The 19,893-nt window shown below is 45.0% G+C and overlaps 1 protein-coding gene and 1 pseudogene across 1 annotated transcript in view; one reads left to right on the forward strand and one right to left on the reverse strand.

Moving 5' to 3' along the window:
- Positions 1-19,893, reverse strand: part of Znf512 (zinc finger protein 512) — a 34,537-nt gene that overhangs the window by 10,224 nt on the left and 4,420 nt on the right. Inside the window, exons 3-9 of the mRNA XM_051171777.1 lie at positions 8,935-9,119; positions 8,145-8,249; positions 7,769-7,852; positions 7,036-7,160; positions 6,080-6,166; positions 1,909-2,007; positions 1,212-1,379 (exon numbers count right to left, since the gene is read on the reverse strand). Of these exons, the coding sequence (XP_051027734.1) occupies positions 1,212-1,379; positions 1,909-2,007; positions 6,080-6,166; positions 7,036-7,160; positions 7,769-7,852; positions 8,145-8,249; positions 8,935-9,119 (853 nt within the window). The remainder of the gene's footprint in view (positions 1-1,211; positions 1,380-1,908; positions 2,008-6,079; positions 6,167-7,035; positions 7,161-7,768; positions 7,853-8,144; positions 8,250-8,934; positions 9,120-19,893) is intronic.
- On the forward strand, positions 18,389-18,757 carry LOC127211623 (60S ribosomal protein L31-like; annotated as a pseudogene).

Consider the following 19,893-nt stretch of genomic DNA (forward strand, 5'->3'; position numbering starts at 1 on the left):
CTGGGTGTGATGGCACATGCCTTTAATCATAGCACTTGGAAAGCAGAGGCAGGCAGAACTCCGTAAGTTTGAAGCTAGTGTGGCCTACAAAGTGAGTCCAGGACATTCAGGGATACACAAAGAAACCCTGTCTTGGAAAAACAAAACAAAACAGAAAACCCCAACAACCCTGCCTTTAAAAAATGAAAACAAAAAACAAAGTCAAGACACAAAGAAAATGAATAGAGACATATTCCTACAAAAAATTCTAAATAAGAGGGAATGTTTTAGTTTTAAATATATAGTAATGGGGGTTGGAGAGATGGCTCAACAGTTAAAAGTATTTGTTGCTCTTGTAGAGGACCTGGATTTGATTCCCAGCACCCTCATGGTGGCTCATAGCCATCTGTAATTCCAGCTTCAGGGGACATGACATCTTCTTCTGACTTCTGTGAGCACCAGACACTCACGCAGTTCACATATATACATGCAGGGTAAATATTCATATACCTAAATTAAATCTAGAATAATTAATATAATAATTAGGGGTTGGGTAGACGGTCAATTGATGAAAGTAGCTGTCGTGCAAGCATGAGGCCTGAAGCTTGTAGCTGTAGCAGCCACATAACAGCTGGGCAGGCACAGCAGCCCACTGGTGGAGACAAAGGCTGGCTAGGCCTGTGCGCTCTGGGCTCATTCAGCAAGGGGCCCCTCCTCAACACTTAAGTGGAGAGCTAGATACCCAAGGTCAACTTCAGACCTTTATGTGTGTGCACTTAGGTGTGTGAACCTGCAAATATGTGTGCCTACACACAGAGAAAACACACACAGATATTGTAGTGGTGTAAATGAGAATGTCCCCCCAACGCCCCGCCCACCCGCCCCGTGAGCTCTGATGCTTGAATACTTGGTCCCCAGTTGATGGAACTGTTAGTGGAGGTGTGCCATTCCCAGTTAGCTCTCTGTCTCTGTCTTCTTCTATGTGTGGATCAAGATCCTAGCTCTCAGCTGCCCTGCCATGATGAACTCTGAACCCATATGCCTTGTAGGTTGCACTGGAAACTAAGACACATGCCCATCATACTCTCTCGCCCCCCTCTCCTCCACCAGAGCAACAGAAGCCTTCAAAGAGGAAACAGGACACAGATGAGGAAGAGAGGACACACACAAGTACAGGGGGCAGTACCAGCACAGCACACATCCGCAATGTCTAGAACAGAATCAATACTCACAGGCCCGTGCTCTGACCTCATGTGGTATGCAAGGCCAGCCTTCGACCTGTATGATTTTTCACAGTGGTGACACTTCAGGGTCAACTTCTCCAGCTCTGCAGCCTCTTTGCCACATTTCCTAACATGGTACAGATAACCCATAATGCTGGTGAAGGTACTGGAGCAGCTCTGAACATGGGAAAGAGGCCTGTGTTAGAATCGTAGGTTTCACATGATCCAGAAGTTTCTCAGAAGTCACCAAGCACCACAGAACCACAGAAAGGCAGTAGTGAGACTACAAGACGCTCACCAACATTTCCCATTGGCACAAACCTCCCCTCCTTGGCAATCCTGTCTAAGGCAGATGGAGAGTCAGTTCAGTGGTCACTGAGAAAGGAGACCCACACACCTATGCATGACAGAACTTCCCTCTCGGACTGCGACCCAAGCCACCCAGTGTCACCTACCCGGCAACACTGAGCTCATCACAGTCATGAGAGCTCATGAGAATCATCTTCACCACACTAAAGAAAGGCTGTAAAGAAGCCCCTTGGAACAATGAGGATGAGGGGAATAGACGTGTGGAGAAGAGGAAAAATAAACAACTCTTAATGACTGCAAGAGTTAAGAACTCTGCAAGGGAAGACAAATGGGAAAGAAGAACAGAAAGGCGCTGACCTGAGCGCCCAGGGAGGAGGACCTGCCGCTGGGCTCTCACCTCACGCATACACTTGAGCTTTCCCATCCTCTTCAGAACTGTGCGAAGCCGCTCCCTCTCGCTTGGCTCGTCCACTTCATCTCCTGCCTTCAAAATTGGCTGGAAACAAAAAAAGCAAATAAATATGATTCATGAGACAGAAAACAAAACAGCAGCTCCCTTTCCCTGGCCAAAAAAAAGACAAGAGAGAATTGGACTATGAGCTATACAGATGTCGATAAGTCCATGTTTTGACTCTCTCCATCTTCCAGATGGCAGCAAGTTCTGATCTCTACCGCTCAGGAGAAGATTAAGCTAAACACACAAATGCCTCTGGTACAGCTCAAAGGTTCCATCCTATGGAAGATGAAGAGTCTTTATCTACTCTTATATCTCTCCTATGAGGTACAAGCGCCAGACCCAGCTTCAGTGAGCTACCTGCACTCACTAAGTAAAAGACACCAGCACCAGCCAAGATAGAGGAAGTCAATGATGTACTGGGCTCCTTGTCCCTGTTCTCCATGCCAACATCTACAGCCCAGATCAGCAGCATGATCTGCAGAAATACTGCTGCCCTGGCTAACAGGCTTGTGTGATCCTGGCTCCCAAGCAACCTAAAGGAGAACAAGGTGTGGGCATACTTCCTGCGGCATCAGCTTGCACATCTCTGCTGCAGCATCAGCAACAGATGCTCTGAGTGTAGTGACGGGGCCAGGTGGGAGATCCTCAGATGGCCTCCCCATCCAGCTGAGAATCTCCAGGATGCTTCTCTACAGCAGAGAAGGCTCTGGTGGTGGGATACTCCCTCCACCCATGCCTGAGAACTCCTACGCCCAGGAGAGGGCAGCTTCTCTTGATGTGTCCTGGGCTGCAGAACCCAGGAGGATTTCTGAGCTGCCATAGCTGCAGCCTGGCCTTAGGTCTCCTATATCCAATCTTCCACCAAACACTGCAGCCTTCCCAGGTTCCACAGGGCTCCCCTCAGGCCTGTCACAGGAGAGTGAGGCTGAGTAGGCTAATTATGAAGCTGTGTGATGTCACGTTAATTCACATGAATTTATATTTTGATAGTCAGGTTAAAGGGAGAAGTATGGTTGAGGCTATGATAATTTTTAGCATTGTAGGACATTTAGGTTTTGTACATAGTCTGTTCTGTATGTATTTGAGATTTTTACTAGTAGGGCTAATCCCACAGCTGCTTCACATGCTGTGAATACTAAAATAATAATGGGGGTTGAAAAAAAGGTCATTGAGTTGGTATTTAGGGAAGAGGTGCATGTTAATATGAATAGAGAGAGTATTATTCCTTCTAGGCATAGAAGTGTAGATATAAGGTGTGATCGGAATATTAGGGTGCCTAGGAGTGATAGGGAGAAAGCTAGGGTTAGGTTGATATAGGTAGGAGACACTTGGTAATTATGGTGAGGCCATAATCTAATGAGTCGAAATCATTAATTTTAGTTAAACTAATTACCACTTATTCTGTTCATTCTAGTCCTTTTTGTGTCCATTCGTAGGCCAACCCTAAAGAGAGGATTGAGACTAGGAGGAATGCGTATAGGATTATGTGAAAGATGTCGGGGGTTTGTAAGGCTCAGGGGATTGGTAGTAGTAATGCAATTTCTAGGTCGAATAGAAGGAATGTAATGGCTACAAGGAAAAATTTTATAGAGAACGGAAGGCGGGCTGAGTCTATGGGGTCAAAACCGCATTCGTAGGGGTTCCAGATACCAAGATGGAGGTGGCATTGCAGACATGGACAAAGAAGGCTCAGGATATTTCGCTCTTTCCTTTAAAGATTTATTACTTTTTCCCCCAACATAATACTTGCATTGATCATTTTGGAATTTCATGCAATGCATCCCAATCACACTTGCTTCCTTTAGGTAGGAATACCAGGTCTATCCTCCACCCTTAAAGATTTATTCTATTTTTAATTATGTGTATGTATCTATGTGGGAGCATGTGAACATGAGTGCCAGTACCTCTGTAAGTCAGAGGCGTTAGAGTCCCCTAGAACTGGAGTTACAGGCAGTTGTGAGCTGCCTCACGTGGGTGCCGGAAACAGAACTCAGGTCCTCTGCAAGAGCACTGCACACTCTCCCGCCTCCTCAGTACAGGGTGTTTCTGAATCTTTAGGGTATCTGTAGACCCCAGGGAGGTCTGCCTGCTGAGTAATTTCTGTCTCTTGTGTGCACTGTCCCCCTAACCTGCTAGAGATGAGTCTTTGCTGTTCTCACTGAGCTGACACGACACTATTATCAGGTTGTCTGTGGGTTTCCAGTATAGAAGGGGAATTGTTGCCTGTGACTGTGCTTTCTTCAGAGGAAAACTGCCCACAAGTTCTTTGGGGGTGGGGAACCAGTCTGCTGTCCCCCATTCCCAGCATCCTAAGCAAAAACAAGTTGTCTTGTTTGAGACAAGGTTTCACTATTAGCCCAGCCAGATGGCCTTGTACTAGCAATTCTCCGGTGTTGTGGGAAATGGCTATGATATTTTATATTGATTTATATGATTATTAAGGTGGCAGTTATTCCTTAACCTGCTATTTTAGAAATAAATGGACACAGAAACCTATTAGACCTTTAATAAGCCATAATACACCTGGGGCTGGACCAGGTATTAACCCTCTAAGCTATCTTGTCTATTTCCTATCCACAAATCCCATAAGTACTTGCACATGTTCCTCTCGGGCTGTTCTTGCTCCATCAGGCCAGTGCTCAGAGTAAGCTGCGTTTGGCCATGTGCTCCTAGCTCACACTTACCCATGGCCATGTGCTCCTTGTTCACACTAACCCATGGCCATGTGCTCCTGGTTCACACTAACCCATGGCCATGTGCTCCTGGTTTATACTAACCCATGGCCATGTGCTCCTGGTTCACACTAACCCATGGCCATGTGCTTCTGGCTCACATAACCCATGGCCAAGTGCTCCTGGCTCACACTAACCCATGGCCATGTGCTCCTGGCTGACACGAACCCATGGCCATGTGCTCCTGGCTCACACTAACCCATGGCCATGTGCTCCTGGCTCACACTAACCCATGGCCATGTGCTCCTGGCTCACACTAACCCATGGCAATGTGCTCCTGGTTCACACTAACCCATGGCGGCCTGCTCCTTCTTTTCCTTCCTTCCTTCCCCCTCTCCTCATCATGATCCTTCTGTGACCCCAAAGCTCTCGAACCAAGGCTCTGCCTACCGCTCCCGTGCCCATCCCAGGTGCAGGCACTTTATTTGCCAATCAGGGACAATTTGGGAGGCAAGGTTTACACAGCATCATATGTGAGGATTTGCTCTTAAGGAGCTTGGAAGCAAGCAGTTAACATTTGAACACACACAAGCTCCAGACCAAGCTTAACACTCCTGCCTCAGCTTCCTAAGGGCTGGAACTGTACAAGCCTATGCACTATGACACTTTAACATTGGCTTTGCTCCCTGCCTTAGTTGTAATAGTCATCTTCTTGATGATCAGTGGATTGGACATTCTCACATGTTAACTGAACATTTGAAATCCTCACACACAGCTAGGTGTGGTGACACACATCTGTAATCTCAGCACTTGAGAGGGAGACACAGTGAGATTAGGAGTTCAAGGTCAGAGTCAGCTACAAGGGAAGTCTGAGGCCAGCCAAGGGCACAACAGAGCCTATCTCAAATTAAACAAACAGCAGGCTAATCAGGCTCATGCCTGTAAGGAAGCTGCGGCAGAAGGACTGCAAACTCTTGGCCAATCTGGGTTTGTGAAATCCAATCAGCCTGGACTATGTAGGGTGAAACCTTTAGAAGGAGCAGAGGGCGGAAGGAGGAAGGGGGGTCGTTCACATGAACTTTTTGGTGTTCAAGAATTATACAGCAATAACCATGTGCATAGGGATGATGTAACTGGGTAGTTCTAGTCTTGGCTTTTAGAGGAACTCTCCATGCTGACTTACATGGTGGCTACATCAATTTATATTCCCACCACCAGTGGGTAGACTCTTCTTTCCCCACATACTTTGTATTTGTAAAAATTAATTTTAAAAACTTCTTTTAAATAAACATATATGTATGTGTTTGTATGTATATATGCATGTATGCGTGCAAGTGTATGTATGTACATATATGCACGTGTGTGTGCATGTATGTATGCATGCATGTGTGTATATATAACCATCACATAGGCTCACAAAGAACATGGGAAACTCTTACCAAATTATTATGGTTGGCCATGACGTGGTACTTCATTCCTGCCAGTGAATGAAGTTGTTTCCCACAATGGTGGCAGGTAAACATTTCCTGAAAGGCAAAAAGTCATTGCTCACTGCCAGAGTATTCAAAGGAAAAACAGAAAGTCACTAAATGCCATCGGCTGGTCCAGGTACCAGCATATGTCACTTCTTTCTCATTGTGAGTTACGGCCTGAGTCTCATGTTGTCTACAGGCTCATGTGTGAAATACTTGGTCCCCAGCTGGTGTCACTGTTTTGGAGGGTTGTGGCACCATTGGGAGGTGGGGTCTGGCTGGTGGAGGAGGGTGGCTTAGGGAATGGGTCTTTGTAGGCTAGGCCTGCTTCCCTCCTGTTCTGGATCTAGATTCAATTGCCATGTGAGAGGCACTGACACAACTCCTGGCACCCACAGAGGAGGCACTCCAGCCATCACGCTCTCCTGGCCGCTGATGGGCTTATACCCTTCCAGACCATGAGTCAGAGTGTGAGCTGTTTAGGTCAGGTATCTGGTCATAGTGATGTACAAGTAACAAGCACACTAAGGCAGTTGTCATTTCTTCTGCACTCGGTAAGAAGAAACCAAGGTCCACACATTAAAATTGCAACTAGCAGTACAATTAAACAAACACGCAAACCCAAACCTGTACATGCAAAGTCTGCATTTTCTCTATTGCACAATGCTATCCCTAGCTAGTTTTTTGTTTTTTTGAGACAGGGTTTCTCTGTGTAACAGCCCTGGTTGTCCTGGACTCACTTTGCAGACCAGGCTGGCCTTGAACTCACAGAGATCTGCCTGTCACTGCCTCCCAAGTGCTGGGATTAAAGGCATGAGCTGCCACACCCAGCACTATCCCTAGTTAGCTATAACAGACTGTGCACAGTACCAGAAGTCTATAGTTTAAGGGGGGAAATCACAAAATGCCACAAAATAGCTAACCTGTTTGCAGTTTTCCATGTGTTTCTTTAAACCCTCTATAGTCTTCCTCCCCACTACCTGGCAGGTAGGACAGGAAACACTGCCTTTGTCCATGATTTCTAAGTACCATTTTTCCTCCATACTTCCTATAATGGAAAGAATAGGACACTGTAATCTGCAGCATTCTTCAGATCAAAACTCTTAAGTCTACAATTGAGGAGAAGTATTGTACAATCGTTTGTTTTGGTAGACGAGGATGCACAGGCTCTTGCAGTACAAAACTTCCAAACAGAACTTGTTTCCATTTACTGTAGAGTTTCAGAAACTTCTACCCATTGCCCCTTAGGGGAGAAAAACGCCCATCTGAGACTCACTCCAAAACCCAAAGGAGCGAGTCAGAACTGGGCACCACTTTCCAGACCATGATCTAAGAAAAAGATGCCAAGACATGCAAAGATGCCGAGGCTCGCTGTCCCTGTGAGCCTGAGATCATGCTAACTGTGTTTATGTCTCTTAAATTTCCTTATCTACTTGCACACAAAGAAACTGAGGGCTGTACAAGAAACAGACTGAGGCAGCTCAGGCATAAAGTGCCAAAACTTAAGTCTATTGGCCTCCAAACCAGCAGTGACTGCCACTTCAGTGGGCTGTAGGGGAGGTTTGGTGATAGATGCCTGCCCTGCACAGATGGAGGGCAGGGGAGGGGGAAGTGAGAGCCTCACAGACACACGCAGGCACTCAAAGAGAAGCATACCTGCTGCATAGACTGGCGGTTCTTTCCGAACCCGACGAGCCTGGGGTTTGGGGTGAGGCTGAGCCTTTGGCCGCTGCTTCCTCCCTGTATAAGATGGAAACTTAGAAACCTGAAGCTTGACATGTCAGCCTCACAAAACCTCCTCCCTCACTCTTCAGCAACCAGCTCCCACTCCCTCAACCAACTGACCTTCCTATGACAGGAAGGGCAAAGGGAAAGCGTACAAGAAGGCCGGTGAAGGCCATTCACTTCCTCACTCAATCAAAGTCCAGGGGCCCCAAAGCCAACCAAGCCCCAAAGCAAAGGCTTTCTTCCTCCGGCCTTAAAGGCCTTAAAGGCTCTGTCTCTCAGGAAGGACAGACAGTGCGGGGCCTACCGTACAGCTTGTGCTTCTTCTGAGGAAGCTCGCGATAGTCCTCATCTTCTTCCTGCTTGACTTTCCTCTTTCCTTTGGCCTTTTCCTGCTCCTTCGCTCCTGCACCTGACATTCCACACAACAAAGAACAGTCGGGCTTGCCCTCAGTACCCACCACCACAGGTCAGCAGGCCACTCACCCTCACAGGGCCACTTGGAGAAACCTGGTGCCACTTGTGCTTAACCCATGGAGTCTTTTCCTTTTAGATTGCCTCCCCTCAGAAACCGTCATACCTTCCTTATGCCCAAGGGCCTCTAAAACTCTCTTGACTATGACTTATGGCTACAGAAGCACAACTCAACAGAGACAGCTATGAACCACTGACTGACCCTCTAGCTCACTCTACCACGATAGCCCATCACCCAGCCCACATCCTCAAGAGCAGAGGGAAACAAAAGAGTAAGAAAAAGGTCAAATCCTATGAAAAAGGCTGCTGCTAAGTAGCATTGGTAAAACCTCACTCTACTGATGAAAGAATAGAGGTCCACAGTGTGTGACAGCCTGATGCCTCAACACCTGCTTAATCAAGTTGGCTGTAGTGTAATTCCAACACTCTGGAGGCTGATGCAGGACCTTCATGAAAAGTCTGATGCTAGCTTGAAACAGACACTGAGCTTGAAGCCAGCCGGAGTTGCCCATCCCAAACAAAACCTTGTGTAATCACTAGTGTCAAACACCCATGCGACACTGAGACACTAAGCACCTCACATACACATTCCTGTCTTAGGGCTGAGCCTCTGAAACGGATACCTTCAACTTGTGAAGTGGCAGCAGCCTTGACCCTTCTCATCTTCATCCAGTAGGTAGATTTTCGGAAGGACGCTGGGAAATCACTCACTGGTTCACAGGAGGAGGAGGAGGAGCCACTTAAGGAGTCATCGTGAGGGATAGTGTACTGGAAGCTGTTGTCCTTTATGGAGCACTGGGTCCTGCTACTGACACAACACAAAGATAGGTACCACAGGAGAGAAGCTGGGGAGATTTCCTATTAGTTATTCTTATATTGTGAAAACACAACCAAGTTAATAATGCGCAAGACTATGAAGACTGGTTTTTGTTTTGTTTACAAAAAAAAAAAAAAAAAGCAGTCGCACAGAAACAGAGCACAGGTTAAAACATCCTAACAATCACAAGTCAACACAGCATATGCAATTCTGCTTATCCCCAGTGCAGACAGAGTAAGTAAACTACATACCTGATCTCTCTTGCAGCCCAGGAAGGCAGGCCTTCCCAGGCTACTCCAAGAAACCAGAGCAGGCAAAGTGATAGTGTACCACGTGACCGCTCAGCTGCTCCTTGAATGTATAATCACATGTATCCCATCTGTCCTGTCTGATATAAGGCTCCTCAGCACCGAGGAAAAGAAGAGTCTGTGGATCCAGCCTGACCCACCCTCCTCCTCCTTCCATCTCCTTCCCAACACTGATAAGGCGCCCTGCCCTACTTATGCGACACAACCCTTAGCTTTTGTAGCTTAAGAACAATGCTATCTTGTCTTAGTGAAGTGGCCAGAGTATCCTGGTAAATAGCTAGATTCAGATTTTTAAACCAAACTGGTCATTAAAAAACTTACTGAGCCAGGCAGTGGTGGCACAGGCCTTTAATTCTAGCACCCAGGAGGCAGAGGCAAGGGGAGCTCTGAGTTTGGGGCCAGCTTGTTCTACAGAGTGAGTTTCAGGACGGCCAGTTTTGCATAGAAACCCTCTCTAGAAAAAAACAAACAGACCCAACTCCTGCAGGTTGTGCTCTAACAAATGCCAACACATTTTTTATTTTGAGTCTGGATGTTTTGCCTATGTGTATATGCACTGCTGAAGGCATGAGTGGCGCCTGTCTAAGTCGGAGAGGACTGCAGTTACAGTGTGTGTAAGTCGGGAGAGGACTGCAGTTACAGTGGCTGGGCGCCACCACGTGGTGCTACGACTAGAACCCAGGTCCTCTGCCAGGAGCAGCAAGTGCTCTTCGTTGCTCAGTCATCTCTCCAGCGACCTTCCCTCACATTTTTTAAAGAAATAAATAAGATGGGGAGGAAGTGAGGAAGTCTCTGGCCTACACGTACATACACACATATGTACACACACAGACACCACAACTCACACAAAAGAAAAACACATTTGGAAAAAATAAAAAAAATTGAAAGATTTGAAAAGCTTAACTGTTAGAATTAATTTTTTTTTTTATGTGCCTGCTCTGGAGACCTGTTACATTTATTAATAAGCTTCAAGCACCATAACTGGGCAGATTCTCATCTATTCTAACCCGTCTACACCAGCCTGGCTACCTCTCAGCCATGTGCCCCATGCTACTTGCCATGTAGTCTTGCCTTGGCCACCTCTGCTCCATCCTTGTCCCCATAGTGGCTCCCACATGGCAACCTCCATCTCATGACTGGTGACCTTCTTGTCCTTTTCTCTCTCTTTCCATGTGACTCCCCAGACTGGGAACAGTAGTCCCGCCTACTATCTCCCATGCCCAGTCATAAGCTCTTCAGCTTCTTTATTAACCAATCAGAGACAATTGGGGAGTGATTTTTACACAATACTGAGGCAGGAGATTCCTCAATAGCAGTAACAGAATCTGTAAGCTCTAAGTTCACTGCCGGAGAGACACACCTTAATACAATGTGAGTGACGGCTACACTTTGAGTAGTTTTACTCAAAGACAGACACAGCTACACACACCTTAATGAAACTATTAAAGACAAAACACTAGAGCATAGCTTCAGAAAGGCAGCGTTTTTCAATAGAGGGAACAGTGACCCTTAGGAGTATGGATGACCAGAAGAAACCAAGAAGTCAGAGAGCCACATGACACTATTTTTAAAATCTTGAGGGGGGCTGGTGAGATGGCTCAATGGTTAAGAGCACTGACTGCTCTTCCAGAGGTCCTGAGTTCAATTCCCAACAACCACATGGTGGCTCACAGCTATCTATAATGTGATCTCATGCCCTCTTCTGGTCTGCGGATGTATATGTAGGCAGAACACTGTATACATAATAATAAATAGATATTTTTTTAAAATCTTGAAGGAAAATATTTGTCAATTCAGAATTCTAGCTTCAGTGAAAAGTTCCTACAGTATTATTTCCTCAGATGAAAAAAAAAAAAAAAAAACCTAAGAATTTGTTTTCAGTAGATTTGTTCTGTGAGGAATGTGTGAGCAAGTCACTCCAGCAGAGGAAAATGCTGTGGGAAGGAGACTTAGATTTGAAGAGTGAAGAAACAGGCGGCTACTGGAGGGGGTAAGGTTTAAGCTGGCTGCTGGTAGAGGCATAGGAGAGGGAGGAACAGGGGATTCGCTGAGATTAAGAGTGTATGAAAATGCCATATGGAAGCATACCATTTTGTAAACTCAGTTTGTGTTGTATACATGTTTTTGTTCGTTGCATGTATGTGGGTGCACATGGGTGCGCATGCATACGGAGGCCCAAGGCTGATGTCAGAAATAGTCCTCAATTGCTCTTCCACCACTTTCATCGGGAGCAGGAGCTCTCAATCAAACCAGAGCTAGCTGATATGGCTACTGTTGCTAGCCAGCTTGCTCTGGAGAGCCTGTCTCCTCCACCTTCTGACGTTGAAACTACAAGTGGGCCACCAAGCTCATCCAACCTTTCCATGAGTTTCTGGGGATCCAAATCCCAGTCTGCACATTTGCACAGAGAGTACTTTAACGATGAAGCCGTCTTCTGTAACCCGCTTGTGAGGGTTTCTAATCAACAGAATGGAGAATCATGTGAGGACACACCTGTGAGGAACTATCTGGGTTAGATTTGCCTGGACATGCCTGTGAAGGATTGCGTTGATTAGGCTAATCAAGGTGGGAAGATGCACGCAGAAATTGGTCCGGTTGGCAGGTCAGACTCCCTGGAAGGAGGCCCCTTGATGCCACTGTGTGAAGCTGTGCAGGCGAAGTAATGGAAACCACAGGATGCTGAAGACGCCAGGGCTGCAGGAAGAAAGCTACAGGCATAAAGTGGAGCTTGTTCAGGTTAGAGGATGTGTGTACTGCAGGTGGGAGAGCAGGAGGGATGAGGCCAAGATGCTGGACAGAGATTTAAGATTTATACTTGGGAGGCAGAGGCAGGCGGACGACTGAGTTTGAGGCCAGCCTGGTCTACAAAGAAACCCTATCTCAAAAAAACAAAAACAAAAACAAAAACAAAAACAAAAAATTTAGTGTTCACCCTGCTGGATTTCAGTCTTGGTCTGATCACTGCTATGCTCCCATTCTTCTCTTTGGACTAGGATTGTTTACTTTGTATACTTTTATGGTTAAATATGTAATTTGCTTTTAATCATACTGGAATGTCCGAAGAGACTTAGACGTTTTAAGTAGTATTGGAACTGTTAGACTACAGAAGCTTTTGATTTTGTTGTTGTTGTTGTTATAAGTAGCCATGAACCCATGAAGACAAATAGTAAATAGACGAGCATAGATTAAAACTGATGTGTTTGGGAGCCAGCGAGATGGCTCAGCAGGTACCTACTGTCAAACACGACTACCTGAGTTTGACTTTCAGGATCTACATGGTGGAGAACTGACTCCTGCAAGTTGTCCCTGACCTCCCCATACATTTTCCTTGGTACCCACACATGCCCACGCATATACACACCAAAAATGTGATAAAAATATACTTGATGTCTTTGGGTTTCAGGTTTTGATCAGTAATTTCTCAACCGAGAGGACCTAGAATCATCAGAGAGACTACTTGCGCAGGATTGTCTAGATCAGGTCAGCCTCTGGGCACGCCGATGAGTGCCTATCTTGACCGGGTTAACTGGGGTAGGAAAATCCACCCTACGAGTGGACACTATTTCCTGAGCTTGGGTCCTAGATTACATTAAAAAAAAAAAAAAAAAAAAAGAAAGCTAGCTGCATATGAAGTTGGTTCTCTCCTTCTGCCATATGGATCCCAAGAACTGAAAATGTTTTTTAGGCGTGGCCTTTACCCACAGGGCTAACTTGATGGTCCAAGAATAGATGAATTAAATAAAAGAGAAGAAGGCAGTAAGGGAGAAGGAAGAGAAAACAGACAGCCAGATGTGGCAGCCAGATGTGTTAGTTCACACCTATCTTCAGATATGTTAGTTCACACCTATCTTCCCAGTACTTATGAGGATGAGGCAGGAGGACTACCTCAAGTTCCAGTCTACCCTGGGCTGCAGAGTGAAACCCTATCTGGGAAAACGGTGGCTGGGGACGCAGAATAACAGTGCTTTCTGGTACTATATTCCTAGTCCTAGAAAGACTGAGGCAGGAGGATGGTAAATTCAAGGCCAGGTAGACTACTAAGCAAGACCTTGTCTCAGAGAAGGAGAGAATGTGTGCTTGCACAAATAGCTTGGGAAACATTTAAAGCAAAACGTAAACACTATTTGGTAAGGGTTCAGTAGCATGCGGAGAACACACCCAAAGCTGTAAGGGTCAGATGGCAGGAGATGGAAGACATCTATGAGTTTGTGAGCTTTATACATTTAAGCAGGAGCAGATATTAACTCTAAATAGATTATGAAAGGATGCACAAATGTTGTAATTCCTACAGGAAACACTGAAAAAATTTTTTTTGGTTTTTCAAGACAGCATTTTTCTGTGTAGCCTTGGCTGCCCTAAACTTGCTTTGTAGACCAGGCTGGCCTCGAACTCACAACAATCTGCCTGCCTCTGCCTCCCAAGTTCTGGGATTAAAGGCATGTGCCACCACACCCAGCTTCTGTACTTAACCTTTAATGTAGAGTCTTAGCCAAACTAACAATACAGCAGTAAATGTGAAGATTCTTATTTTGTTTTAAATTCTGTATATATGGGTGTGTGCCTCTGTGTGGGATATACATGAAAATGCACTCATGCCTATGAAAGCTGGATGCACTAGATTCCCCTGGAGCTGGAGTTATGGACAGTTGTGAGGGACCCAATGTGAGGGCTGGGAACTGAACTTAGGTGGTCTACAAGAGCAGTATGCACTCTTAACCAGTCAGTCATCTCTCCAGCCACCAAGAATAGTAAGTTTAAATGCGACCTTAAGCATTCAAGAACAGGAACAAACCATAGCACAGACAGCTAGAGAACAAAGAATAAGAGGGTAGACACAAATCCAACCCTATTAACATTAACTCAAATGCTGTTAGTCTAAACACTCCCGTTAAAAGCAGGAGATGGGCAGTCACTACAATGATATCCTACTATATGTGACCTATGATCAGTAACCTGTAAATATAAATACACAAATCAAGAATAAATGGGGGCTGGAGTGATGGCTCAGGAGTTAAAAGCATGTACTGCACTCTAGAGAACCTGAGTTTGGTTCTCAGCACCCACATCAGGTGGCTCATAACGACCTCCAAGTCCAGCTCCAAGGGAGCTCTTGGCAGGCATCTGTACTCACCTGCACATACTTACAAATCTCTCTCTCTCTCTCTCTCACACACACACACACACACACACACACACACACACACACCAACAACAACAGATTTTAAAATAATGAATCAACGAAAACTAGTATATAATCGGCAAACACAAGACAACTATGATGGCGGTTTTAATCTTGATAAAACAGACTTCAAGACAGAGTATTGCCAGATATAAAAAGACAGGCTTCCTAATGACAAAATGTCAAATTATTCAGAACACATAATGATCTGTTGCAACTCTAACAATAGAACCTCAAAATACACATGCTAAACACTTACGAATTAGAGAAGAGCAGACAACGCCATACGCTTAGAGAACTACAGTTGTTGCTTTTCCTACAACTGATGGAACAACCAGACAAGACTTCCGTGAAGAAATAAAGGATGTGAATTACATCATCAGCCTCTAACACTTACCAAACACCCCATGGCCATTAGCTTCTGCAGAGCACTGTGTTAAGGACACGCACTCCTCAACTTCATACTGGACAGTCACCAAAATGGACAATATTTTGGGTCTCAAACTTTACATTTTTATTGATAGGAAACTCACTGTGTTTTTTGACCCTATCAGAATCAAGCTGGAAACCACTAATAAATATTCTAAAACAAAACACAAAAAAATCCAAATATCTAGGAATGTAATAACCTACTCCTAAATAGTTCACAACAGGTGAGAATGAAGTCGTAAAGGAAACTGGAGCCGTTGTATGGTGCGCCACTACGGTGCACTCCTCCCGGGGTGCAAGTAACAGCACGTGGGAGGGACACAAAGCTCTCACTGCTCACTTCAGGACATAAGGACCCCATTAAGTATATCTTAAAAAGAAAAGCAAACTTAGCCAGAGAAGAAAACACAATCTAACGCACAAATTAGGAGAAAAACTCATGCTCTGTAGTAAGCATTAAGTTGAGAACCTTGGCAAAGGACCTTGGCCCAGGGCTTGCTTAGCACGCATAAGGCCCTGAATCTGATCTCTATGAGTTTGAGGGCAGCCTGGTCTATATGGCAAGTTCTTGGCCAAATTCCATCTCAAAAACAAACAAACAAACAAAACAAAACATCAAAAATACTAAATGAAAGAAGAGAAATTCTTGCAATCGTGGAAAGTAAAGGTTTCTTATCACTTAACAGCCTCATTACAGCCCCCTCGCTCCTCTCCTTCCAGTCACAACTTCAGACCCCCCTTTCCCCTCCCCTTCTTTGAGAAGGGGAGTCTCGCCCCCCCCCCCATGGGTACCAACCCACCCTGGCATACCAAGTCGAAGCAGAACTAAGCTCATCCTCTCCCACTGAGGCCAGGTGAGGCAGCCTAGCTAAGGGAAAGGGATCCAAAAGCAGGCAACAGAATCAGAGACAGTCTTAAATGGGATTCTTAAACACAAGAAACACAGATGAAGTCTTGGAAGCTGGCTTAGTGGATAAAGTGTTTGCTATGCAAGCATGAGGAACTGAGTTCAAATCCCCAGCACACACATAAAAGCCAGGCGTGGATGTATGTGTCTATTACTCTAGCACTGCAAGAAGGGAAGGAATCTCCAAAAAATAAGGTGGCTGGCAATAGAAGAGGATGCCTACCTTGGGCCTTTAGCTTCTATAAGCACACACACAGGCACATGCTGCACTTACTCAACACACACACAAAGAAGAAACATAAGTATATTTTTACAAAAGCCTCTGGCACTTCAGCCAGGGAAGCAGGTAGGCTTCCTGCAGATCTTCGCTTCTCCCTCAGCTCCTCTGAAACCAATCCCTCAGTCTTATCCCCAGCTCTGTAGCAACTGCCTGCTCAGCCTCCCTGTACCCCACACTGTCCCCACCTCTGGTTGATCACTTCCCTCTCTCCCACTCATGGCTCTATCCCAGGCCTGCACTCCCAGCAGGCATTCCCTGGAAGCCACAGGCTGCTCTGGACAGGGAAGCAGCATCTAACTGCAGATCCTCATCAGTCTCTCCATGATCTCCAAGTCCTGTTCTCCCAGTATCCTCCCCAGCTCTGTAGCAGACCAGCCGCTGCAGCCTCTCCTCAATTCTCTGTCCCCATGCCCAGGGGACTAAGCAGATCCTGGTGGGACACCTTGCTTCCCTCCTTCCTAAGTACCCCCTCAGCTCACACCTGCTAGCCCACCCTCGTTCTTCCCCAAACCTAGACACACATTTTGCCTTGAATATCCAGTGGCCGCACCTATCAGTATCCCAGAAGAATTTCCTACACAGCCACCACACTCTCCTAAGAACCAGAGAGGAAACAGACCAAGGAACAAAACACTTAGCCACCAAACACAAGACCAGATATCAGCACCTAGAAATACAATCTTCCAAACCCAGATGCCTAGACACCATTGTAAAAACACAGCCAGTAACCGCCAGGACAGTATGTCTGCGCTAGAGGTCAGGAACCCTGGCATAGCAGGCCCTGAATACTGCAACACAGCTGAAGCACAAGAAAAAGACCTTACTAGTCTTTATGAATATGATAGTAGAAGTCTTTGAAGAGGAAATGAGTAAATCCCTTTTTTAAAAAATGAAAACACAAACAGTGGAAGGAAATGAATAAACAGTTCAAGGCCTGAAAGTACAAATAGAACCAATAAGGAAAACCTAAACTGAGGGAAATCTGGAAATGAAAAATGTAGGAACTTGGTCCGAAAGCTCAGATGCAAGCCTCACCAACAGAATGCAAGACATGGAAGAGAGAATCTCAAACACTGAAGACATGATGGAAGAAATGGACAGATCAAAGAAAATGTTAAATCTAAAAGCCATGCAGTGGTGGTGCACGCCTTTGATCCCAGCACTCAGGAGGCAGACACTGTGAGTTCAAGGCCAGCCTACATAGCAAGTGTCAGGACAGCTAGAGCTGTTTCACAGAGAAACCCTGACTCAAAAAACCAAAACAAAACAAAAAGAAAAAGAAAGAAAATGTTAAATCTGAAAACAACCTGAAAATCTGGGAAACCATGAAAAGACCAAATCTAAGAATAACAGGTATAGAACAAGGAAAAGAATCACAGGTCAAAAGCATAGAAAATATTTTCAACAAAAGCATAAAAGGAAACTTCCCTAACCTAAAGAATGAGATGCCTCTCAAGGTACAAGAATTAGACAGAACTCCAAATAGGCTGGACCAGAAAAAAATCTCCCTTGGCACATAATAATCAAAACACTAAACATACAGAACAAAGGCTGCAAGGGAAAAGACCAAGTAACATATAAAGGCAGACCTGTTAGAGTAACACATCACTTCTCAATGGGGTCTTTAAAAGCCAGAAGAGCCAAGACAGATGTGTTGCAGATTCTAAGAGACAACAGCTCAGCCCAGCTTACTATACCCAGCAAAACTGTCAATCACAATAGATGAAGAAAATAAGTTATTCCATGATAAAAACCAAATTTAAGCAATATCTATGTACAAATCTAGCTCTATAGTAGGCCTTTGAAGGAAAGCTCCAACCTAAAAAAAAACAAAACAAAACAAGGAAAATATAGTACCAGGCTAGCAAATCAAGAAGGGGAAACACACACACACACACACACACACACTCCACAACAACAAAACAACAGTTATCAACAAACACCACTCATTGATGTCTCTCAACATCAGTGGTCTCAACTTCCCAATAAGAAGACACAGACAATCAAAGTGGATGAGAAAACAGGACCTATCCTTCTGCTGCATCCAAGAAACACGCCTTACCATCAAGCACAGGTATCATCTCAGGGTAAAAGAATAGAAAAAGTTATCCTCCAACAATCCCTCACACCAGTCCTTTCCAGCTTTGGCCCAGCACAATGGCTCCTGCAAAGAAGGGTGGCAAGAATACGGCCGTTCCACCATCAGTTAGGTGGTGACCAGAGAATACACCGTCAACATTCACAGGCGCATCCATGGAGTGGCCTTCAAGAAGCCCTTGGGCACTCACAGAAATTCGGAAATTTATCGTGAAGGAGATGGGGACTCCAGATGTGCGCATAGACGCCAGGCTCAATAAAGCTGTCTGGGCCAAAGGAATAAGGAATGTTCCATATTGCATCCAAGTATGTTTGTCCAGAAAATGTAATGAAGATGAGGGCTCACCAAACAAGCTCTACACATTGGTAACTTACATGCCTGTTACCACATTCAAGAATCTATAGCCACTCAATGTGGATGAGAACTAGCCTGCTGAATGTCAAATAAAGTTGCAGAACTGCCCAAAAAAAAAAAAAAAAAAAAAAAAAAAAAGAACATAATTTTAAATAAAAAAATTACACATAATGCTGTGCTATGACCCAATCTATACAAATTGTGATGTAACCATAATGGAATTCTTTTTGGCAACAAATAACTATTTTCAACTCAAAATTATTGTTCTGGCAAAGAAATGGCATTATTTTTAGAGATGAGGGGCATGAGATGTGAACTGATTTATATAAAACTGTAGGACGTGTAAACCACTGTACACCTACAGGTCATTAGTGCTTAGGGACAGGAGTAAAGGGAGAAATGACTGCAAAAGGACACAGGAAACTTTTAAGAGGGGGCTGGAGAGATGGCTCAGCAGTTAAGAGCCTTGGCTGTCCTTCCAGAGGCCCCAAGTTCAGTTTCCAGCACACAAACTGGGAGGCTTACAACTCCAGCTCTAGGAGATTCAACCCCTCTGGCCTCTGTGGACACAGGCACACACATGCATAACACCTACACAGATACAAATGCACACACATAATTTAAAACAATAAAAATAAATCTTAAAACAAACAAACAAACAAACAAACAAAACTTAGCTGGGCATGGTGGTGCATGCCTTTAATCCCAGCACTAGGGAGGCAGAGGCAGGTGGATTGCTATGAGTTTGAGGCCAACCTGGTCTACAAAGCAGGTCCAGGACAGCCAAGGCTACATAGAGAAATGCTGTCTTGAAAAACCAAAACCAAACCAAAGCCAAACCAAAACAAAAACAAAAAAGGCTGAAGAGATAGCTTGTAGTTCAGAGCACTGGCTGCTCTTGCAAAGGACCCAGGTTCAATTCCCAGCAGCCTTATGGCAGCTCATAACTGTTACCTCCAGTTCCAGGGATCTGATGCCCTCTTTTGGTCTTGGCAAGCACAAGACACACACGTGGTATAGACATACAAGAAAAATACCCATACACATTAAATTAAGCTAAATTAAAACAAAAAAAATTTTTGAGGGGTTAGACAGAAATGTCTTTGTGGTTTTATAGATTGATTTTTATATCAAAATTGGACATAGTGTAAACATGAAGCAAATGCATCTACTCTATGTCAGTTATACTTTAATGAGAATCGACAGGCCT

Source organism: Acomys russatus, chromosome 1 (genome assembly GCF_903995435.1).
Source record: "Acomys russatus chromosome 1, mAcoRus1.1, whole genome shotgun sequence".
Taxonomy (NCBI): domain Eukaryota; kingdom Metazoa; phylum Chordata; class Mammalia; order Rodentia; family Muridae; genus Acomys; species Acomys russatus.